The sequence below is a fragment of the Hyla sarda genome, chromosome 9, assembly GCF_029499605.1.
Source record: "Hyla sarda isolate aHylSar1 chromosome 9, aHylSar1.hap1, whole genome shotgun sequence".
NCBI classification, from domain to species: Eukaryota; Metazoa; Chordata; class Amphibia; order Anura; family Hylidae; genus Hyla; species Hyla sarda.
Window position 1 is genome coordinate 32,528,270 of NC_079197.1, and position 26,093 is coordinate 32,554,362.

A 26,093-nucleotide genomic window follows, 5' to 3' on the forward strand; every position below is an offset into this window, starting at 1 on the left:
TGTGCTGGGGTAGTGAGATAATACTGTTATTTAGTATGACATGCAGATTACTGGCATTACTTTTAGAATCACTGCCGCAGAGCAACACAATGATAGCCTGGAGGTGGCATCAGTATAAGGAGACCATATAGTGGCTGAACGACAAAGCATGGAGGTGTTGGCAGCATGAGAAGACCATATAGTGGCTGAATGACACAGCGTGGAGGTGTTGGCAGCATGAGGAGACCATATAGTGGTTGAATGACACAGCGTGGAGGAGTTGGCAGCATGAAGAGACCATATAGTGGCTAAATGAGACTGCGTGGAGGTGTTGGCAGCATGAGGAGACCATATAGTGGCTGAATGACACAGCGTGGAGGAGTTGACAGCATGAAGAGACCATATAGTGGCTAAATGAGACAGCCTGGAGGTGTTGGCAGCATGAGGAGACCATATAGTGGCTTAATGACACAGCTTGGATGTGGCTGAAACATGAGGAGACCATATAGTGGCTGAACGACACAGTGTGGAGGTGTTGGCTGCATGAGGAGACCATATAGTGGCTGAATGACACAGCCTGGAGCTGGCAGCAGCATGAGTAGACACTAGGGCTTCACAATCACTAAGATTAAAAGATTAATTTTGAAATTTAAATTGAAGATTTATGGTAGCTAGTGCTACCATAAAAATGTTTAGGCCCAGGCCCATGCCCAGCAGCATCAGTAAACCATATATTGGCTGAATGACACAGCCTGGAGGTGGCTGAAGATTTTTTAATAGAAATTTAAGATTTTGAAATTGAAATTGAGAATTTTGAAATTAAAATTTTAACTCCCAAGTTTTTGTGCCCCAGGTCCCGGCGTGTGGATACAAAAGACCAAATTTAACAAGGATTCATATGTCACATGGCGGCACAATGACAGACCCTGGAGATGGTATCAGTATGATGAGACCATATATTGGCAGAATGACACAGCCTGGAGTTCGCTGAAGCATGATGAGACCATATAGTGTCTGAATGGCACAGCCAGGAGCTGGCAGCAGCATGAGTAGACACTAGGGCTTCACAATCCCCAAGATTAAAAGATGAATTTTAAAATTGAAATTGAAGATTTATGGTAGCTAGTGCTACCATAAAAAAAATTTTAGGCCCAGGAGCATCAGTCAACCATATATTGAGGCTGAATGACACAGCCTTGAGGTGGCTGAAGCATGAGGAGACCATATAGTGGCTGAATAACACAGCCTGGAGTTGCCTGAAGCATGAGGAGACCATATAGTGGCTGAATGACACAGCTTGGAGTTGGCAGAAGCATGAGGAGATCATTGAAACTTAAGATTTTAAAATTGAAATTGAGGATTTTGAAATTGAAATTTTAAATCCCAAGTTTTAGTGCTCTGGGCCTCGGCGTGTGGGTGCAAATGACCAAATTTAACAAGGAGTCACATGTCACATGGCGGCACAATGACAGAGCCTGGAGATGGCATCAGAATGAGGAGACCATATAGTGGCTGAATGACACAGACTGGAGGTGGCTGAAGCATGAGGAGACCATATAGTGGCTGAATTGCACAGCCTGGAGGTGGCTGAAGCATGAAGAGACCATATAGTGGCTCAATTGCACAGCCTGGAGGTGGCTGAAGCATGAGGAGACCATTGAAATTTAGTGCCAGTTAGCAACTCATTACCATATACCGAAAATAGAAGATTACGGCAGAACGGCATGGCGGATGCGGGCACGGTAAGCATCAAACTGATCAGCGTCCCCCGCACTAGCAGCCAGTACTGCTGGTTAGTGCAAGGGGAGAAAGCTGACAGTTTTCCTTTAAACACAAAATGGTTGTTGCCACTGTGCAGTGTTGTTTGTATAATTAAGAAATATTAGGAAATCTGCAATCCAATAGCTATATTTTAAGTGTCAAAAATCTGCACTGAAATTATATAACACAATGGTGCAGCATTCCCAAATAGTCTAAAGTAAAAAAGTGATTTATTCAACTCGTGTAACAGTAGCAATGTTTCAGTTCTCTATTATAATCATTTTCAATCGATACACATCATAGTTTTTGATTAAAGTGCACTTGTGCCAAATCATTACAATTCATCAAGGAAAGTTATGATATAATTAGTACAAAAAAATACTAAATATAAAGTAATTGTCAAGTGAGAGTACATTATAAATACATACATTGGGGGAGATTTATCAAAGGATTTAGACTTGCTTTTCCTGTCTAAATTTGTCGCACAGAAAGTCGCAGTCTAAATATGTGCGACTTTTCTGCGACTTTTGCTGTGGAGGATTTTTAGAACATGATGCATGCAAGTCTATTTTAGACGAAAATGCATTGGAAAATGCATTGGTGCTGAATTTATCAAGTGCGACTTTTGTGCGACAAGTCGCATCTGCCCAAAATACGCTGAAATGTCAGACCATGTTGGAGCAGGTCTAAATGCAGTTTAAGCTGTAGACCCTGAAGTCTGAGCACAGAATTTATCAAGGGCTGTGAGACCTTTGATAAATTAGGAGCACAATAGACAGGAGACTACCACATACGCTGGTCTATAAGCATACCGAGAATAGATTAGATTAGTAAATGTCCCCCATTGTGCTTATACATAAAGTGCATCAAATAAGTGTATATGAATTAGATATAGAATACTTGAAAATGCTCCAGTAAATCTAATCTTGTACTTTGTTACAGGAGTACATAGATTTATTAAAGGGGTATTCCAGGAAAAAACTTGATATATTTATATATATATATATATATATATATATATATATATATATATATATATATATATATCAACTGGCTCCAGAAAGTTAAACAGATTTGTAAATTACTTCTATTAAAAAATCTTTATCCTTCCAATAATTATCAGCTGCTGAAGTTGAGTTGTTCTTTTATGTCTGGCAACAGTGCTCTCTGTTAAAGATGCATTTCTCCTGTGTCTGTTTTTGTGCCATTCAGCACAATAAGTATTGCGATCAACCCACAGACACAGCTATTACTAACTATGTTTATAGGAGTACTGTGGTGTAGTGAAACGTACCCCTTATCCAAAAGCCAACACACCCCCCCTTCATGTATCTCTATGGGAGAGACAGGGACAGACAAATGCTGTATCTCCAGCTCTCCCATAGAGATACATGGAGGGGGTGTGTTGGCCGTTGCTTCATATGGGGGTCAACACGCTCCCTTCCTGGGGAGAACCAGAGTGCCATGTGGGCGGTCAAAAGGGGTCCCAGTGTTTGGACCCCCCATGATCTGACACTCATCCCCTATCCTTTGAATAGGGGGTAAGTTTTACTGCACCACAGTACTCCTATAATATTAATACTATATATTAATACTATATACTTTATAACTATACTATAATATTAATACTATATAACTATCAGAGTGCTCCAATGGAAACATGTGAGGAGGGACCCGCACAATATCCAATGCTAGGCTAAAATGTAATATTATCTCACTCTTGTGAACTGATATTTAAGTAATTAAAAGTGCTGATAATTAATGATAATATATACAGACATAAGAGTTGAACAGCAAAATGACAATTACCTATATCATATATTATTGCAGAAAGTCATATATACCGTCCAACCTATTGCCCGGCAAAGTCATCTATTTTATTGTGAAAATGCGCATTTGTATACTGGGGTCTAAGGGGGAGATTTATCAAAACCTGTGCAGAGGAAGAGTGGTGCAGTTGCCCATAGCAACCAATCAGATTGCTTCTTTCATTTTCCACAGGCCTCTAAAGAGGCCTGTGGAAAATGAAAGAAGCAATCTGATTGGTTGCTATGGGCAACTGCACCACTCTTCCTCTGCACAGGTTTTGATAAATCTCCCCCTAAGAGAATAATGTTTATTATTCAGCAGCTCATATATAAGGTGACTGTGCAACAGGTTATATATATATATATATATATATATATATATATATATATATATATATATGTGTGTGATTTTCTGCCAATCAAGTGCATTACTTTACTTAAAAATATTCTAATGGAGAACTGTAACTGCTGCTATAACATGAGTTTAATAAATGTATGAATACTGAATATTGCAAAAAAAAAAAAAAGCCAAGTTTATTAAATGGCCATCACATACAAAAAGAACATGATAAAAACACTAAAAGGTGCCCTGGAACAGGAACGCCATGACAAACACTGGAGGGGGCCAGACGCTCTCCCTCCTGGAGCACGGAAATACACAGAACAATTGTCACAGAATACCATAAATAGAGTAAAATGACACTTAGGTAAGAAGTATTGCACAACAATGCCAAAGTATCCCCAGGCTACCTACATAATAAAATAAGCCATGAATATGGGTAACTGGAATAACACCTAGGTAAATACTAGCAGTGTGAAAGTAAAATGCACCCTAATAATGAGGGGTCTGGTGGAGCACGGATTCATTTATATCCTTACATTGTGGCATGAATTTGCCATAATGACACAGGTTTTTGCTCATTATTAGGATGCATTTTATTTTCACACTGCCAGTATCTACCTAGGTGTTATTCCATGTCAAGAAGGGAAGACAGCACTAGTCCCTGCTCTTATGCCCGTGACCATCCGGATAACCAGTCCAGATACAGAACATCCAAATGGTATAGGTCACAGCAAAAAGTATGCAGACTCCCAATTTTAAAAAGGCTGTGGTCTTTATTTAGGTCATCAGCAGTGCTGATGACCTAAATAAAGACCACAGCCTTTTTGAAATTGGGAGTCTGCATACTTTTTGCTGTGACCTATACCATTTAGGTGTTATTCCAGTTACCCATATTCATGGCTTATTTTATTATGTAGGTAGCCTGGGGATACTTTGGCATTGTTTTTGTGCAAGACTTCTTAAATAATTGTCATTTTACTCTATTTATGGTATTCTGTGACAATGGTTGTACTGTGTATTTCCGTGCTCCAGGAGGGAGAGCGTCTGGCCCCCTCCAGTGTTTGTCATGGCGTTCCTGTTCCAGGGCACCTTTTAGTGTTTTTATCATGTTCTTTTTGTATGTGATGGCTATTTAATAATCTGTCTTTTTTTTTTTTTGCATTATTCAGTATTCATACAATTTATTTTGGGTGTGCATGTGTGATACAGTTGTGGCCTGCCCTTTTTGCGCTGTATAATTTGTTTTTCCTACTGTTTGCACCTCAGTCTCAGTATGTATTTAGCGGAGCCCCCACTATATAGTCTTATGAGTTGAATAAATCACATTTTACTTTGGACTATTTGGGAGTGCTGCACCATTGTGTATCTAGTTGAGTGGTTCGCGATCAGATCTGGGACGCTGGCACTCATACCTTGGACTGGCTGAGTAGAGCCGCCTTATGTTTTGTTTGTTAGCTTTGTTTGTCTGCCCATATTCCTTCTTATACAATAATTTTATAAACAATGAAAAATCACATTAATAGGTAAAACACTTTCACTACAACAGACAATGGAAATCACATTAACAGGGTGAGACACTTTCAATACAATGAAAAATCACATTTACAGGTTGAGACACTTTCACTACAATGAACAATGAAAAATCACATTAACAGAGTGAAACACTTTTGCTACAATGAAAAATTAAACATTAACAGGGTGAAACACTACCAAGTCTGACATGCTACAGCATAAAAAAGTCCGCAAAACACTTTGACACAAAAGGTCCTGAATATGCAGATGAGGTATTGTTTCCCATAAGCATTATTACCATCCACTAGCTCAGCAATAGAAAGCAAATTTCTGCCATGCATTAAACCCTTAAGGACCAGGCCCATTTTGGCCTTAAGCACCAGACCAATTTTATTTTTGCATTTTCGTTTTTTTCTCCTCGCCTTCTAAAAATCATAACTCTTTTATATTTCCATCCACAGACCCATACGAGGGCTTTTTTTTTTTGCATCACCAATTGTACTTTGTAATGACATCACTTATTTTAACATAAAATGTACGGTGCAACCAAAAAAATATTATTTATGTGGGAAAATTGAAAAGAAAACTGCAATTTAGCAAATTTTTGGAAGGTTTTGCTTTCACGCTTTACACTTTCTGGTAAAAATGACATATTTTCTTTATTCTGTGGGTCAATACGATTAAAATGATACCCATGATTATATGCTTTTCTATAATTGTACCGCTTAAAAAAAATCTCAAACCATTTTAACAAAATTAGTATGTTTTAAATTGCCCTATTTTCACCACCTATAACTTTCTAATTTTTCCGTATATGGGGCGGTATGAGGGCTCATTTTTGCACCATGATCTGTAGTTTTTATCAATATCACTTTTGCTTAGGTTTTACTTCTTATAAATTTTTTATACATTTTTTGGGGGATAAAATGTCAAAAAAAAGCAGCAATTTTGGACTTTTTAAATTTTTTTACGTTTATGGCATTCACCGTACGGGATAATTAACAATATATTTTAATAGTTCAGACTTTTACGCACGCAGTGATACTAAATATGTGTATACTTTTTTTAACGCTTTTTTGGGGGGAAATGGGAGAAACTGATGTTTTATTTTTTATTGGGGGAGGGAATTTTTCATATATTTTTACTTTTTTATTTTACATTTTTTTACTTTTTTTTTTTTTACACTTTAATAGTCCCCATTAATTGCTAATACTGTTCAGTGCAATGCACAGAGCATAGCACTGATCAGTGTTATCAGTGATCTTCTGCTCTGGTCTGCTCGATCTCAGACCAGAGCAGAAGACCCCAGAAGACAGCTGGAGCCAGGTGAGGGGACCTCCGGCTGCCATGCTGGATGATCGGATTCCCGCAGCAGCACTGCGGGCGATCCGATCATCCAAAGTACCGCACTGTCGCAGATGCTGTGATCTGTATTGATCACGGCATCTGAGGGGTTAATGGGATATCCCCCATTACCGGCGGGTCCCTGGCTGCTGATAATATAGGGGTTAAAATACACATGCCTGGTTCATGCACCACAAATACCTAACCACAAGCTAGCTACTAAAATGACCTGGGGAACTGAGTTTCCTCTACTCTTGGGATATGGGAAAGCAGATATAACCAGGGAAAAACAGACAAGCTATCAAAAATGTAATTTATAAAGAAAAAAAAATAGCTTCATTTACCTGAAGGATAAAATTGGAATTGAGCGAACTTTCGAAAAGTTCCGTTCGGCTCAGTTCAACTCGAACTGCCAATGAAATAAGCCCCTAAGCATGTTTATAACACTGCCTAACAGCTCTAAACCCCTGTCTAACACTGTTAGGAGGCCAGAAGAAGCACATCATCTTTGTGCGTGAAACCGCCAGCAGTCGCCTCTGAGGGCCCCACGCCATACAGGTCAGCTGAGCTGACGGAGGACCTGTAAAAAGGAGCTGGATATTCGGTACCCACGCGATGAGTGCAGGATTACTTTGTTCTACTGATATTACATACTGTTAGGAATGTATTCCAGTAGTTTTTAAGTGTTTCTAAGGATCAGTTATGGCAACATGCGGTAAGCCATGATAACTATTCCAGCTTGCCAATTTTTTAGGCTTATTCACACCAAAATAAAGTGGCATAAGGTATCCCTCGTTGTAGGTAGATGCCTGCCAGTGTTAATATGAAATCCACCTAACGAGGGAGTAATATATGTACCCTCGTATATAAATTATTATAAATGCCCTTAAATGATAATTAATAATCTACTTACACTATAATAATCATTAATTAGGCCTAAATGTTTAAAACTAGACTTTATTTAAATCACAAATACATTTTGACATAAAGACATATGTAAATGTAGAAAACAAATAGTTCTCAGAAACAGTACAACATTGTATCTTTCGACCAGATGGAGGACACAAATCACAGATATGGTAGGGGAGGGGTAAAGGGTACAGGTGAACCCCTACTCAATAAAGAGCCCTACCTAGTCTATACCCTTGCCCTCACTAGTCAATAAGTGTGGACAGGGACTGGGTGGTATAAATATTCCTTTATAGAAAGGTCATCAACAAAACAAGTTTGTATGGCATCTCGTGCTCCCTTTCCAACGCGTTTCTCCCTTAGCTAATGACTAGGGTTCATCAGGGAATGGAGGAGAAAAAATTAAATCATATAAATATCAAGAATTGCAGATGATGTACTGTAGTAGAGTAAAATCATATGATGCTTAGCAAAATAATAGGTATGCCCCACCTTGACTGGGCACACCCCATTAATTTCCTGAAGGCCGTGGAGTCCACAAGATGGTATGGGAGTGCTTGTGGAACCAACAACTTAGCTAGGTAGGAATTGAGGCACACCCAACAGGGTGACTGGGAGAATACTGTTGTTTGGAGGACATGGATTCCCCATTGGATAACTGATGGTATCGCGGAGGATGAGGGCACGGCACAGATGAGGCAAATTCCTGTTAGACAGTTGGGAGTAGAGTTGAGCGAACTTTATCCCTTTTTTGGGAGTAGCATTAGGTTCTCTAGCAAGTGAAGAAGACAGCATGGATTTTTACAAGCATGCCAAAAATGTTCCCTTTTTTGGGAGTAGCAAGAGGTTCTTAGTCTGGCAAGTGAAGAAGATGGCATGGATTTTTACAAGCATCCCAAAAATTATCCCTTTTATTGTGGATTATTGGTTGTGTACTTGTAGGCCTGGGTGGAAGAAGGATGATGGTGAATTGGTGTTACTAGTAGCCAGCAAGCATTGGTGGACTAGGTATACTTCTGCCCAGGCTTTGTGATACTTGGTGCTGACGTATAGGCCTAATTCCTAAATTTGGACCCTGCCTGTGCCTCACTTTCTCTCCGCAGAGATGACACCATGCCTGCTTTCCTGCATCTGGTAACATAATAAATAATTTCCACATGGCAGGATACTGTAAATAGCTAGGTACAACACCCGACTGTGCCCCTGTTCTAGAACATTTTTTTCTCAAGCCCTCAGATCCAGCAGCAGTGTCACCATCTCTTGCTCCTGAGCTGCTCACACCAGAAGGCCCGCTAACATCCTCCTCTTTAAACTCCTCTTCATCATACTCCTCTCAGTTAACACTTCTGATGTGTCATCGTGGCCTTCTCATTCCCCTGCACCACATCCCCCATGATGCGTTCCAGTATCCTCACCACACAGGATATAGATATAGAACACTGTTCACACTGGACACACAAACTGGACACTCCACTCCACTAACGAACTAGCCATGAATAATAAATCCAAATAGACTACTGCAGCATGTCCAGCATCTTAGCAAGTCAGGATATAATGAAGTCAATCACCAGCCCAGAGGCTAGACTGGGCTGACTTTAAATAGACACACCCTAGGAGCTATTGGCTAGCAAGCAAAAGGTTATTAACTATTCCCTGACTAGGGAACATTAAACTGTTCACACACAACCAAACCAATAGCTGTGTGTGAACACAGGCCAATACAGACATGACAGTATGTATAAGGCAAGTTTATTAAAACCAACATTTAAAAAATAGTTGCTTTAGAAGCCTAATATGTTTGGAATGCAAAGGCTTTTTAGTATAATGCGTGTTTGCTTGTACACAACTAGAAATATTTGAGGTGTGTTTGTGGAAAAATATGAAATTCAACAAAACTGTTAACAGGCCAGATATGTGTCAGAGGAACACACTTGTGTGCCAGAGATGAGTACTAAAGGTCTTAAGGGAACAATATAAAATGCAGCAGACCTGTATTAACAATACAGGCTAGATACGTGTAACTAATCAACACGCTTTTTGGGTGGTAGAGGAGACAGCACAATGAGTACTGAAGGTGTTTGCGGAAGAATATGAAATACACAACAACTATATAACAGTACAGGCTAGATAAATGTAACTTCAACATGCTTTTTTGGGTGGCACAAATCACTGCACCTCACTGGATACTTTAACTTGTTCAGGAACATTATTAGAGTCACAAATCCCTACTGTCTTCACAGGACCCATAGGCATATATATAGTTGAAACTTGAATAGGATTTGTGGGTGGGTGGCACAGATCACTACACCTCAATGGCTATTGTAGCTTGTTCAGGAACACTATTATTGTCACAAATCACTACTGTGTGTGGGGCAAAAAAGTATTTTGTCAGCCACCAATTGTGCAAGTTCTCCCACTTAAAAAGGTGAGAGGCCTGTAATTTTTTATCATAGGTACACCTCAACTATGAGAGACATAATGAGAAAAAAAAATCTCAGATTTTTTAAGAATATATTTGCAAATTATGGTGTAAAATAAGTATTTGGTCAATAACAAAAGTTTATCTCAATACTTTGTTATATACCCTTTGTTGGCAATGACAGAAGTCAAACATTTTCTGTAAGTCTTTGCAAGGTTTTCACACACTGTTGTTGGTATTTTGGCCCATTCCTCCATGCAGATCTCCTCTAGAGCAGTGATGTTTTGGGGCAGTCGCTGGGCAACACAGACATTCAATTCCCTCCAAAGGTTTTCTATGGGGTTGAGATCTGGAGACTGGCTAGGCCCCTCCAGGACCTTAAAATGTTTCTTACGAAGCCCCTCCTTTTGCCCGGGCGGTGTGTTTGGGATTATTGTCATGCTGAAAGACCCAGCCACGTTTCATCTTCAATGCCCTTGCTGATGGAAGGAGGTTTTCACTCAAAATCTCACGATACATGGCCCCATTCATTCTTCCCTTTACATGGATCAGTCGTCCTGGTCCATTTGCTGAAAAACAGCCCCAAAGCATAATGTTTCCACCCCCATGCTTCATAGCAAGTATGGTGTTCTTTGGATGCAACTCAGCATTCTTTCTCCTTCATACACGATGAGTTGAGTTACCAAAAAGTTCTACTTTGGACAGGTTATCAAAACCTGTCCAGAGGAAATGTTGCTGAGTTGCCCATAGCAACCAATCAGATCACTTCTTTCATTTTTAACAAGGCCTCTGCAAAATGAAAGAAGAGATATCATTGGTTGCTATTAGAGATGAGCGAATCGAAGTTGACGAACCCGAATTCGTTATGAATTTCATGAAAAATTCGATTCACAACGAATAGGAATATTGCAGCGATTCTATCGCACGAATCACTTCATTAAACTCCATTTTACAGCATTCCAGCCTGTTGGAGACCTAAGATGGCGGATCCACATGTGAGTACATGGGGCAGGGGATTATGGGAGGGCGGGAAACAGCGGCGGGAATGAATGTAGGCGGGCTGACCCTGAACCACATGTGAGATGCAGCCTATCAGTGTTCACTGACCCCTGTGATGTCACAGCCCCTATATGATCGGCGGCCATCTTGCCTCTCTTCATTTCATCTATGCACTCAGATGGAGAGGACAGGACTGCGTGTGTGTAAATAGCTCATACCACAGCGTTACACTGCAACTGCTAGTCACATCAGCATTAGGGAAAGACAGGAGTGCAGAGTGCTTTGCTGTAACACTGAGAAGGATCATTGATAGCTAAACCTCCTATTCACGTTATTGAGCATTGCAGCAGAGAGGGGCAGATAGCTGTCAGCTGCCTCATACAGATCTCCAAGCTGCCTGAACTTTATCAACCATCTTATCTCCTCATTTTTCAGCCCAATTGAGTTCATTTTTATTTGCTCCACAAATCTTCTGCTGCTCAGAATTGTGTGACAGAGTGCAATTTAGGGTTTAATCCCTGGATTTTTTTTTTTTTTGTGGTGCTGCACTGTTGGGTCCTGCTGCTGTTCAGAAATAAGTCATATTAGTGTGGACTTTAGTGCCTTTTTACCATTTTTCACCTGTTACTCTGTCTCTGTGCTAAATTCAGTGTTATACCACATGTTATTCCCCTGCCGGTGTATTAAAGAAAAAAAATCTTTGAACAGTGGCCTTATCATTGCAAAGGGCCTACATACAAGCAAATAGCGTACCATATACTACCTTTTTTTCTGTCTCTGTGATAAATTCAGTGTTATACCACACGTTATACACCTGCCGGTGTATTAAAGAAGAAAAAATGTTTTTCCTGCGTACAAATACGCTTAACTGTGCGCTCATCATTGCAAAGGGCATACATACAACCATAAGTGTACTATTTAGTACTTTTATTTCTGTCTCGGTGCTAAATTCAGTGCTATTCCACACATTAGTATACACCGGCTGGTGTATACAACAAAAAAATTAGTTTTTTCTGCGTATAAATACACTTAACAGTGCGCTCATGATTGCAAAGGCCATACATAGAACCAAGTAGTGTACTATTTACTACCTGTTATTCTGTCTCTGTGCTAAATTCAGTGCTATTCCACACATTAGTATACACCTGCTGGTGTATTTAAAAGAAAAAAGTGTTTTTTCTGCGTAGAAATACGCATACCAGTGCGCTCATCATTGCAAAGGGCATACATACAACCAAGGAGTGTACTATTTAGTAACTGTTATTCTGTCTAGGGCCTATATACTTTGAAAGGACAGCCGTAAGTAATCGCCTGCTGCTGTTCTATACCCTCATAAACGCACTAAGTATGTCAGGCAGGGAAGTGGCAGGATGTGCACAGAGAAGGGGCAGAGGCCTACATACGTCAGGCAGAGTTGGCAGCAGACTTGGGGTGAGTGGCACCAGGAGTCGCAGCAATAGGCCTGAGCTCCCGTTAACACTCAGCGGTCGTGTCGTCGACCCATCTCTCCTCGTCAATTGGTTTGCACACTCATCCCCATCATCACAAGCAACATCTGACAACCCCAGTCAAGAGTCGGCGGGTTCCTCAGACACAACCCTCAGTTGGCATGGCCCGGGAGCAGTCCCCGTAATCCCATTGCCTTTGTCCTATGCTGTTCCCTCTCCCAAAGAAGTATCTCATGCTTTGGGTTCAGCTCCACTATTTAGTGAGGACGATGTAATAGAGGACAGTCAGAAGCTAATGGGCAGCCAAGAATGTGAGGAGACATGAGTCGCTTGCTCCGCAAGGCGGGCAAGTAGTGATGCGGAGAGTGACGTGGGAGGCGGTGTTTCAATTGTTCAGGGTCCTGAGGCAGACACTGTTGTGGAACACGAGGAGGACATCAGTGACGTGCACACATCTTTTGATGATGATAAAGCCGATCGCAATTGGGAGCCGGGTGCAGAAGCCGGGGCTTCATCATCATCAGGAGAAGAGATTTGCTCTTTGTCTATGAGGCAGCAAGGCGGTAGCACGGTTGGCAATCAGTGTGATGGTGGCAGGAGTGGAAATTCAGGAGCCAAACGTGCCAGGGGGAGACCACCTGCTTCGCGGCAAGCTACCATTCAGGGAGGTAGTGGAACAGGGGTTCCTGGAGACGGCGCCAATAGCAGTGAAATAGTGCGGACTGCGGGTGGGAAAATCAGCTACTCTGCGGTGTGGTTGTTCTTCATAAAGAATCCGGAGGACCTTAGCATAGTCACATGCAAAATCGGTCGGCAGAAAGTGAAGCCTGGCCAGGGTCCCAATCTCGGCACCACGGCCCCGCGTCAACACATGATTCGCCACCATAAAGCAGCCTGGGATAACCGTGCCTCCGATGTAGTGGTCCAGCCTGCCGCATCACCCAGTGGCCATCCGCTCCCTCCGTCACCCAGCCAAGGCTCCACCACCTCAGCCGAAGGGAGCATTGTGTTAAACCCTCCTTCTTGCGCTCCTGCTTCTTCCGCTCGTAGTCAGCCATTCTGCCAACAATCGATCTGCAAAGCCATGTCCAAGAGACAACAGTATGCGCCCACTCATCCAACAGCGGAGAAGTTGAATGTGCTCCTGTCCAAGTTGCTGGTGTTTCAGTCCCTCCCTTTCCAACTGGTGGACTCTGAAGCTTTCAGGGAATTTATGGCTTGTGCCGAGCCGAGGTGGAGAGTCCCAAGCCGTCATTTCTTTGCGAAGAAGGCAGTACCAGCCCTGCATAAGTTTGTACAAGAGAAGGTGGGCCAGTCCTTGAGCCTGTCGGTGTGTTCAAAAGTGCACTGCAGCACCGACGTGTGGAGCTGTAACTACGGGCAGGGACAATACATGTCTTTTACGGCCCACTGGGTAAATGTTGTTCCTGCACAGCCATAACAGCAACTTGGACAGGTCACACCGCTTCCTCCTCCACGCTCTCGCTCCCAGGCAGTTGGTCCTTTTACAGTGTGCGCCTCCTCCTCCTCCTCCCCCGTGTCCTCGGCCTCCACTGCACATCCAAATCTCGGTGGCCCTTCATTGTACCACGTGTGTAGGGCACAGCGGTGTCAAGCCGTCCTTCACATGGTTTGCCTTGGCGAACGGAGTCACACAGGGGAGGAACTGCTGAAGTTCATTAGGGAAGAAATCCGAGTATGGCTTACTCCACGAAATCTGGAAATGGGAAACATGGTGACTGACAATGGGAAGAACATTGCTGCGACAAGGAAGTGTGAACCATTCGCCCTGCATGGCACACGTGTTGAATCTGGTTGTCAAGAAGTTCATCAAGTCTTCACCCCATTTGCAAGACGTCCTGACAATGGCAAGGAAACTGTGCATGCACTTCAGCCACTCGTACACCGCCAAGCACACTTTGCTTGAGCTGCAGCGTCAGAACGGTATCCCACAACATAGTCTCATTTGTGATTTTGCCACACGTTGGAATTCCACCCTGCATATGTTGGACAGACTATACGAACAAAGAAAAGCCATCACGGATTTTTTGATGATACAAGCAGAAAGGAGTACTCCCCTGTGTAACTTCAATGTGAACGAGTGGCAGCTCATACGTGACACCTGCCATTTGCTGAGGCCCTTTGAGGAAGCCACATTTTTTGTTAGTCGCTCGAATTACACCATGAACGATGTAATTCCACTCCTACATTTACTCCAAAATTTTTTTGAAAACATGGCTGGTCATGGCAATAGAGACGTTGCCCCTACATCAGAAGACTACATGAGTCCTGTGGGGGATGAACTGGAGGAGGATGATGAGGGGCAGAGCGGAGCACAGTTTACGGTGGATGAGATGGCCGGTGTTTCTGGTCATTGGACAGGAGAGGAGGAGCAGCCAGAGGAGCTGGAAGGTTATTACGAGGGAGGCGAGACAGAGGACCCAGACACACCGTGGCAGTATGCAGTTGACATGGAGGCAGGTAGTCCCAGCGAGTCACTGTCACAAATGGCACGATGCATGCTGAGTTGCTTGCGTAGTGACCCCCGAATTGTCAAAATTTGTCAGCGCAATGACTTCTGGATCTCCACCTTATTAGACCCTCGCTACCGGCCCAGAATGGGGGCCTTTTTTACACCCACTGAGAGGGAGGACATACTGACCTACTTCAGGGAGCTTCTACGTAGTCCGTTGGCCGATGCCTATCGGCCACATGGTCCATCCACTCACAGGTCTGACTCGGGGGGCCCTCTGCGCCCAACTTCCACTGCCACGGCTGCTGGGGAGGGGAGGGGTGGCAGGAGCAGTACGGCTCAATCAGCAGCAGCCTGAATCTACAGTCGCTGATGAGTAGCTTCCTTCAGCCGCATAGTGAAGCTACTCATCAGCAGCAGGTGGACATGGAGCAGGACCTGAACCAGCCGGTGGTGGCTTACCTCGACATGACCCTGCCAACAACCGTTGAAGATCCGCTGGACTTCTGGGCAGCCAAACTCAATTTATGGACGCAACTAGCGGAGTTTGCCCTGGAAAAGCTGTCCTGCCCGGCCAGTAGTGTGCCATCAGAGCGGGTGTTTAGTGCGGCCGGGGCCATAGTCACCCCAAGGCGAACTCGTCTGTCCACTAAAAATGTGGAGAGACTGACTTTTGTCAAGATGAATCAGGGATGGATCAGCCAGGATTTCCAGCCACCAATGACAGATGGGTCTGAGTAGATTGACCATGCTTCTACAAAAAAAATGTCTCTATTGTGGTTGGTTATGAAACCCTCTGGGGCAGACCTGGGCATTGTACTGCCCGCTTGCCACATACGGTCCTTTGATTGGCTCTGACCGGCCAACGCTGATTGGGGGACAACTATGCTGCCTAATCTGGGGGACATCTATGCTGCCTAATCTGGGGTACAACTATGCTTCTTATCTAGGGGACAACTATGCTCCTAATCTGGGGGACAACTAAAATCCTAATCTGGTGGACATCTGTTCTGCCTAATCTGGGGGACAAGTATGCTCCTAATCTGGGGGACATCTATGCTGCCTACTCTGGGGGACATCTATGCTGCCTACTCTGGGGGACAAGTATGCTCCTAATGTGGGGGACATCTATGCTGCCTAATCTGGGTGACATCTATGCTGCCTAATCTGGGGGACATCTATGCTGCCTAATCTGGGGGACAGCTATGCTGCCTAATCTGGGGGACAGCTAGGCTGCCTAATCTGGGGGACAGCTAGGCTGCCTAATCTGGGGGACATCTATGCTGCCTACTCTGGGGGACATCTATGCTGCCTACTCTGGGGGACAAGTATGCTCCTAATCTGGGGGACATCTATGCTGCCTAATCCGGGGACATCTATGCTGCCTAATCTGGGGGACAACTATGCTCCTATTCTGGGGGACATCTATGCTGCCTAATCTGGGGGACAACTATGCTCCTAATCTGGGGGACATCTATGCTGCCTAATATGGGAGACAACTATGCTCCTAATCTGGGGGACATCTATGCTGCCTAATATGGGGGACAACTATGCTCCTAATCTGGGGGACATCTATGCTTCCTTATCTGGGGGACAACTATGCTCCTAATCTGGGGGACATCTATGCTGCCTAATCTGGGGGACAACTATGCTCCTAATATGGGGGACATCTATGCTTCTAATCTAGGTGACATCTATGCTGCCTAATCTAGAGGACAACTATGCTTCTAATCTAGGTGACATCTATGCTGCCTAATCTGGGGGAAATCTATGCTGCCTAATCTGGGGGACAACTATGCTCCTAATATGGCTTCTGGCCTTGGGCCTATAATTTTTTGAAGTTTAGCAGTAGCTAAATACATGCTTAATGCAAATGTCAACATTGATCTTTAAATGTAAGGGGTTATGAAACCCTCTTGGGTACTGCGAATGACTGCTCCAGACTCATTCTGTGTCTTTCACAAACTACTTGCCTTCCTGGTGCCTCAGGCCTTGGGCCTATCATTTTTTGAAGTTTAGCAGTAGCTAAATACATGCTTAATGCAAATTTCAACAATGATTGTTAAATTCTCGGCGCTCTGCCAGGGCCTTCTCCTACCCCGCCTGGGCTGATCCGAGGACCTCACCAACCAACTCACTAACTAATCCAATCACTTATAGCGTTGTGTACAAAAGGGCAGGGAATTAATCAACGCAAGCTTATGACCCTCACTTACTGGTAATTCCTCGTTTTAAGGTTAAATAATTGCAATCCCAGATCCCTATCACGAACTGGTTTCAGCGTGCAACACGCACCTGTCCTTGAAAGATAGAGACACGCTTATCCATTCAGTGGAGCGCTAGTGCGGCCCAGGACATCTGAGGCCATAACACACCTGTTATTGCTCGATCTCGCAATTGATCGGGCAAGGTAAGGGATTATTAAAGCCTCTTGGGAACTGCTGAGGTCTACTCCTGACTGCTCCTGGTGCAATGTATGGGGTAATTAAACACTCTTGGGTAGTGTTATTGTTAAATTTACTGATAATTTTATCAGTAATAAAATTGAAATTTGCAGAATGCTAACCGTTACACGCTTGTTGCGTGTGATTTTTTAATGAAAAAAATATATATATATATGGAGAGGGATTAACTCTGCTTAATCATTTTTCGCGATTAGAATCCCTTTGTGACCTGATCTTTTGGAGACAGATGCGCTTACACACATGTAATAATTTTTTTAACCAAATTTCAAATATTGTGTGGTTTATTATTTTTGAGAAGAATGTCTTTTGGTGGTCCACCATCCTGCATTATAGAGTCTTCCGAACTGCTGTATATGCGCTTATTTTTAAAAAAACAGGTATTTTGTAAGACAATTTCAATAAAATTTTGCGTTTTTTTGGGGTGGATTGTGAAGCCCGGGTGTGTACTCGTGCATCAGCCAACTCCAGGCTGTGTCTTTCAGGCTCTCTATGGGTTCCTGATGCCGCAGAGGTGGGGCCTGGGTATTTTAAATTTTTGGATTGCGCGTGCTACCAAAAAAGATGGACACACCCTAATCAGTTCAGTGGAGCGCGTCTGCGGCCCCGGACATCTGAGGGCATAACACACCTGTTATTGCTCGATCTCAGGAGAAGGGGGGTTCATCATCGGGAGAAGAGAGTTGCAGGTTGCCCTTGAGTCAGCAAGGCGGTAGCACGGTTGGCAGTCAGCGTGGTGTGGCAGTAGTGGAAATTCTGGAGCCAAACGTGCCCGGGGGAGACCAGCTGCTTCGCGGCAGCTTACCTTACCGGGAGTTAGCGGGTTACCAGCACCGGTCGATGAAAGATAGAGACACGCTAATCCGTTCAGTGGAGCGTGCCTGCGGCCCCGGAAATCTGAGGGCATAACACACCAGGTATTGCTAAATCTCGCAATTGATCGTGCAAAGGTAGGGGGTTATTAAAGCCTCTTGGGTCCTGCTGAGGACTACTCCTGACTCCTCCTGGTGTAATGTATGGGGTAATTAAACACTCTTGGGTAGTGTTTTTTTTTTATTTACTGATAATTTTATCGGTAATAAAATAGAATTTTCCAGAATGCTAATCATTACACAACGGAACGCTTGTTGCGTGTGATTTTTTTTAATGAAAATAAAAAAATAAAAAAAAATACGGACAGGGATTAACTCTGCTTCATCATTTTGGGTGAAAAAAGTCCTTTGGTGATCTGATCTTTTGGAGACAGATGCGCTTACACACATATTGAATTAGTTTTTGTAAAAAAAATTCAAACATTGTGTGGTTTATTATTTTTGAGAAGAATGTCTTTGGGTGGTCCACCGTCCTGCATTATAGAGTCTTGTGAACTGTTGGATATGCGCTTGTTCTTACACAAAGGTATTTCTTTAAAAAATGTCTAAAATGTTGCTGTTTTTTGGAGGGGATTCTGAAGCCCGGGTGTGTACTGGTGCATCAGCCAACTCCAGGCTGTATCCTTCAGGCAATATATGGGTTCCTGATGCCGCAGAGGTGGGGCCTGGGTCTGGAAATTTCTAATTTTTGGATAGCGGGTGCTACCTATGAGAAATCTTTGTCAAAAATTTCATATATTGTGTTGTTTTTTGGGAGGGAATTGTGAAGCCCTGGTGTGTAGTGTACTAGTGCATCAGCCAACTCAACGCTGTGCCATTCAGCCACTAAATGGTCTCCTCTTGCTGCCAACATGTCCACGCTGTGCCGTTCAGCCACTATATGGTGTCCTCATGCTGCCAACACCTCCACGCTGTGCCATTCAGCCACTATATGGTGTCCTCATGCTGCCAACACCTCCACGCTGTGCCATTCAGCCACTATATGGTGTCCTCATGCTGCCAACACCTCCACGCTGTGCCATTCAGCCACTATATGGTGTCCTCATGCTGCCAACACCTCCACGCTGTGCCATTCAGCCACTATATGGTGTCCTCATGCTGCCAACACCTCCACGCTGTGCCATTCAGCCACTATATGGTGTCCTCATGCTGCCAACACCTCCACGCTGTGCCATTCAGCCACTATATGGTGTCCTCATGCTGCCAACACCTCCACGCTGTGCCATTCAGCCACTATATGGTGTCCTCATGCTGCCAACACCTCCACGCTGTGCCATTCAGCCACTATATGGTGTCCTCATGCTGCCAACACCTCCACGCTGTGCCATTCAGCCACTATATGGTGTCCTCATGCTGCCAACAACTCCACGCTGTGCCATTCAGCCACTATATGGTGTCCTCATGCTGCCAACACCTCCACTCTGTGCCATTCAGCCACTATATGGTGTCCTCATGCTGCCAACACCTCCACGCTGTGCCATTCAGCCACTATATGGTGTCCTCATGCTGCCAACACCTCCACACTGTGCCATTCAGCAACTATATGGTGTCCTCATGCTGCCAACACCTCCACGCTGTGCCATTCAGGAACTATACGGTGTCCTCATGCTGCCAACACCTCCACGCTGTGCCATTCAGCCACTATATGGTGTCCTCATGCTGCCAACACCTCCATGCTGTGCCATTCAGCCACTATATGGTCTCCTCATGCTGCCAACACCTCCACACTGTGCCATTCTGCAACTATATGGTGTCCTTATGCTGCCAACACCTCCACGCTGTGCCATTCAGCAACTATATGGTGTCCTCATGCTGCCAACACCTCCACGCTATGTCATTCAGTCACTATATGGTCTCCTGACACTGATGCCACCACCAGGCTCTGTCATTGTGCTGCTGCGTGGCAGTGATTCTAAGAGCGATGCCGGTAATCTGCATGGTATTCTGAATAACAGTATTATTTCACTACCCCAGCACACTCCATATGCGTTTTAGGACACAGCAAAGTGTTCTATACTCCTATAGAGGCTGTATGTAGGCTAGAAATAGCCTTTTTTTAATATCGATTCACCGCGAACAAATTCGGATCTAAACAAATTTTTCGGGAAAATTTGGCGAATCGGCCAAATCGAATTTTTGAAAAGTTCGCTCATCTCTAGTTGCTATGGGCAACTGCACCACTCTTCCTCTGCACAGGTTTTGATAAATCTCCCCCAGAGTGGCTATAATAAAGATGGTGGTATAACCATAAATTCTATAGGTTATTAGAGTGGCCCCAAGCTGGATTCCTAATTGCTGGTTCAAAGGTCTGGAGGTATCACTAAAGTTGTTATGGGTAGAGGATGAGTCAGAATAAAATATGCTAGTCTGACTTTCCCAGAAGGGGAAGGTGGATGGGGATTACCCAACTTTAAATATTACTTTCTGGCGGCAAAAGCCCAAGATTTCAAGTGTTGGAGGAGGAATATTATTTTAGTGTATATGATGGGAATATGCAAAGAAGCATATAAAACATACTTGAATTGATGGAACCACAGTCTAATAATGTTTTGTTGGCACAGATAACACAGAGTGATTTATACTTTAAAGTATGGAGGAAAATTAGGCAGATTTGTAAAGTAAAGGGTAGCTTTGAATTCACACCATTACAGTGAAATTGTAACCTTAGTGAATTTAATAGAGGGATTGATAGTGGATTTTGGGCACAAAGGGGGGTTAGATATATAGCAACAATTTACTCACAGGGTAAGGTTATTCCATTTGAATCACTAATAACAATATATGGTATTGAACCAAATGGAGAATTTTGCTCAATTAAAACATGCAGATACATGCACAAAAAATAGAAATCACTTAATTATAAAACTACACAGTTTAACTTCTTTTATTTCAGACTCCACTGGGTATTCCAAAGCTTTAAGATCAACTGGCTCCGGAAAGTTAAACAGATTTGTAAATTACTTCTAATAAAAAATCTTAATCCTTCCAATAGTTATTAGCTTTTGAAGTTTTCTGTCTAACTGCTCAATGATGATGTCACGTCCCGGGAGCTGTGCATGATGGGAGAATATCCCCATAGGAGCTGGACAGCTCCCGGGACGTGAGTCATCAGAAAGCAGTTAGACAGAAAACAGCAACTCAACTTCAGAAGCTAATAACTATTGGAAGGATTAAGATTTTTTAATAGAAGTAATTTACAAATCTGTTTAACTTTCCGGAGCCAATTGATATATAAAAAAAAGTTTTTGCCTGGAATACCCCTTTAAGTTGGGAAAGAATATGTAAAAATGTGGTTATGTGCTCATCAAATAAGAGATTTCAATGCCTTCAGTTACACCTAGTCTATAGATCTTATTACTCCCCGTTATACTTGTGGAAAATTAAGTGCAGGGCCAACTCTGCTTGTCCAAAATGAGAGGAGGAAAATGCAGACCTGGAACATCTTATTCGGGAGCGTTCTAGGGTAAGAACGTTCTGTAATAAGATATTTGCACACGTGGGACAGAAATGTGACATTAGTTAAACATGACTATTAGGAATATAATCTTAGGGGATACTGTAGATCTTGGCGCCATATTTTGACCCCCCCCCAAGACCACAGTAATGGTGTTCCAGATGTATATAAGGTGACTACAGCCATACCTTTATTTCTGTTTGTTCTTCTTTTCTTTCTAATAAAAACCTTTTTATCCAAAAGCCAGGCACAGTCTGATAGGCGTTGCTTGTGGTTCGCCTAGCCCCACTGCCGCCACGCCTATCCTGCCTTCCAGCGCTGGGACCGCTGTGTCTTACTACACAGTTCATCCACAGCGCATGTGCCCTTCGGCTCTAACGTGCACGCTCCACGACGTCCTGAGTTGACAGAGCAAGCGCTCGCTCCCGACGTCTGTGCTCTCGGTGTGCTTGTGCTGTACTAGAGGCAGATGCTCGTCCCTCGTCCACTCACTGCCTCTAACACAGCACATGCGCACTGAGCTGACGTCGGGAGTGAGCGCTCGCTCTGTCAACTCAGGACGCGGCGGCGTGAGCACATTAGAGACGACGGGACGGGTGCAGGAGGGGGTTTATCATGATGGGGGCAGTGAACTGGGAGGATTATAAAATTTTACAAGATCATGACAGGTACCCTTTAATCTTCTTCCTGAGAACTTGAATGTCCTGGTGGTGTATGTATGCCCTTTATTTAAGATTTTCTGGGGATGATTAAGGAATCGGGTAAGAAATTTTTTCAGAAGACACCAATGGACCTTCAAGATTGATTCAGGTGAACACAAATGTGCAGTAATTCATTCTTTACCAATTGATCACGAAGCAGCGCCTATATCCAACAGCTGTTAGGTGGGCGTCCTATTCCCATTCAACAAAATACCTGCAGGTCATAAACTCCAGAAACATTCTTTGCATCTATTCTTTAATAAACTTGCATAGTTTTCCCTCAAAAATAGACTCAAACATGAGAGAAACAGTTAAATCCTACAGTATGTACAAACAATATTGAGCTTGAAATTAGAGAGTAGACCTGAATCACTGACCTGTTTAAAGGGGTACTCTGGCGCTTAGACATCTTATCCCCTATCCAAAGGATAGGGGTTAAGATGCCTAATCGCGGGGGTCCCGCCGCTGGGGACCCCCGTGATCTTGCACGCCGCACCCCGTTAGAATCAGTCCCCGGAGCATGTTCAACAGGTAAAGCAAGTGCAGCGCAACACCACAGCACATGTGAAAGCACAATTCATAGCCAAAAGTTGATGGAAGTAAACTCATCAGTTGCCACTAGCAATGAATTATGAGTGGTGTATGTTTTGGCAGCATCTATTTTTATTACCAAACGACAACACTAACCTTATTACTCTCTGCCATCTCGCTAAACATGAGCAATGTTTCTGCAGCAGCCAGAGCAAATATCAGATTCTTGTGCACAGTGGTTCTCTCTGATTTAGGAACTCTGAAATAAAAGGGAGTTCCGCAAATAATTCAAACAGTGGAAGCAATACTATATAAAGGTTAAAGAAGATCATCTTTATAAACCCTATAAAGCCAATTTTCACAGTTCCGTTTTTTCTTCCTCTCTTTGAAAATCCATAACTATTTTATTTTTTTCACCTACAGACCCATGTGAGGGCTTGTTTTTTGCATGAACAATTGTACTTTGTACTGACATCTTTCATTTTACCATAAAATGTACCACGAAACAAAAAAGTTATTATTTGTGGATGGAAATTTACAAGAGCACTGCATGTTTTGGCGAGTTTGGTTTTTATGAAGTGCATTGTATGGTAAAAATTATACATTATCTTTATTCTGTAGGTCAATGAGATTAAAACAATACCAAATTTATATAATTTTTCTCATTATTGCACTATTTTTAAAAACTGCATTTTTTTTTTTTTTTACAAAATTGGTATACATACAATTGTCCTTTTCTGACCCCAATAACTTTTCTGCATATGTGGCTGCATGATGGCTCATTTTTTTTTCCACCATGATCTGTAGTTTTTATCAGTAACATTTTTGCTTTGATGGAACTTTTTAATCACTTTTTATTAATTTTCTTCTGATATATGATGCAGTGTTTGGTATTTTTTAACCCCTTAACCCCTTAAGGACACATGACGTACTGGAACGTCATGTGTCCGCTCCCGATCTATAACGCGGGGCCACGGCGTGGCCATGCGTCATAGCGGGTTGGGCCCGGTCTCTAACAACGGCCGGGACCCGTGGCTAAAAGCGCGTATTGATCGAGGTGCCGCGTGCTATTAACCCTTTAGACGCGGCGTTCAAAGTTGAACGCCATGTCTAAAGCGAAAGTGAAACCATGCCGGTTAGCTCAGTGGGCTGTTCGGGATAGCAGCGGCGAAATCGCGGCATCCCGAACAGCTTACAGGACAGCAGGAGGGACCCTACCTGCCTCCTCGCTGTCCGATCGCCGAATGACTGCTCAGTGCCTGAGATCCAGGCATGAGCAGTCAAGCGGCAGAATCATCGATCACTGGTTTCCTATGAGAAACCAGTGATCAATGTAAAAGATCAGTGTGTGCAGTGTTATAGGTCAAAATCAAACCTATATAAGTAGGGTATCATTTTAATCGTATGAACCTACAGAATAAATATAAGGTATAATTTTTACGGAAAAATTTACTACGTAGAAACGGAAGCCCCCAAAAGTTACAAAACAGCGTTTTTTTTTTTCAATTTTGTCTCACAATGATATTTTTTTCTGTTTCACCGTAGATTTTTGGGCGAAATGACTGACGTCAATACAAAGTAGAATTGGTGGCGCAAAAAATAAGCCATCATATGGATTTTTAGGTGCAGAATTGAAAGAGTTATGATTTTTTAAAGGCAAGGAGCAAAAAACGAAAATGCAAAAACGGAAAAACCCTTAAGGACGGACCCATTTTTTACCTCAATGACCAGGCTCTTTTTTTTTTTTATTTGAATGGTAATAACTTTAGAATGCTTTTTCTGAGCTGAGCGATTCTGAGATTGTTTTTTCGTGACATATTGTACTTTATATAACTGATGCATTTTTGTTGACACATGCAGCATTTTTTGTGAAAAACCTCAAAATATTGTGAAAACTGGAAAATGTATTTTTTTATGGTGTACACTGTGCGGTAAAAGTGATGTTATATTTATTCTGTGGTTCAGTACGATTATGGTGATACCTATTTTATATAGCTTTCTACGTTCTTTTTCCTTTTCTGAGCAAAATTCTTTTTCTGCCATTCATTTTCAAACAGCCGTTTAACTTTTTTTATTTTTCGTCCGACACCATTGAGTAAGGGCTTATTTTTTGCAGGATGAGCTCTACTTTTTATTGGTATAATTTTTGTGCTATGTGCTACCTTTTGATCTTTTTTATTTCGCTATTTGTACCATAATTGGCGAATTTTGCACTTTTTTAAAAAAAAATTTTATACAGCGTTCATCGTGTGGGATAATTTACATTATAGTTTTATAGTACACATCATTACGGACGTGGCAATACCTATTATGTATATGTTTTGTGTTTTTGATCTTTTTGGTGATAACACAGGGCTTTTATTGGGAAAGGGGCATTTTTTTTTACACTTCATACTTTTATTGAAGAACTTTTTATTTAAATTTTTCTACACTTTTTACAGGTTATACTATGCTGCAATACATTTGTACTGCAGCACAGTATAACCTGAGGAGCTGCAGACACTACAGCCTGTGCGATCCAGCCTCTGGCTGGATCTCCCAGGCTTCCATAGCAGGCAAACAGGAGGTCATGATCTGAATGTAGTGTAAATAATATTATATGAATATTTGTAATATGCATTGGTTAAAAAATGAGTGGGTTTTGGGGGGAAAATTATGTCCATGCAGCTATTGCCTGTGTTTCTCTGTGCTGAGACATAATACAGGAAGTGTGGGCGGGACAAGCAGGGCTCTGTGCAGGCTCCTGGCTTATCAATCAGCCTGTTTTGTGAGCCAGGAGCATGTCATAGAGCCTCTGTGCACAGAGACCTGCTTGTCCTCTAAACACCCATCCTACAAAACTTGCCAAAATAAATATATAGCCCAAACAATACTATTGTCAAAAATTCTAAATTTCAACAGAAATTCATACATGTACCCCCTTAGAAACATACAGACATGTCAGTATGCTTTAATGATACTGAAAATGACTTTTTTTTGCGATTTGGAGACTAGTATGTTCATTGTGGTACAGTAAAAACTCCCTTAGCTGACACCTCCCAATAGCTGACAGTCTTTAATTCCCCAGCAGAGCCCCAT

The 26,093-nt window shown here is 42.7% G+C and overlaps 1 protein-coding gene across 1 annotated transcript in view; it reads right to left on the reverse strand.

The window, feature by feature from the left end:
- The window catches only part of ADGRD2 (adhesion G protein-coupled receptor D2), a 199,284-nt gene that overhangs the window by 128,866 nt on the left and 44,325 nt on the right, over positions 1-26,093 (reverse strand). Inside the window, exon 15 of the mRNA XM_056539057.1 lies at positions 23,172-23,274. Within this exon, the coding sequence (XP_056395032.1) occupies positions 23,172-23,274 (103 nt within the window). The remainder of the gene's footprint in view (positions 1-23,171; positions 23,275-26,093) is intronic.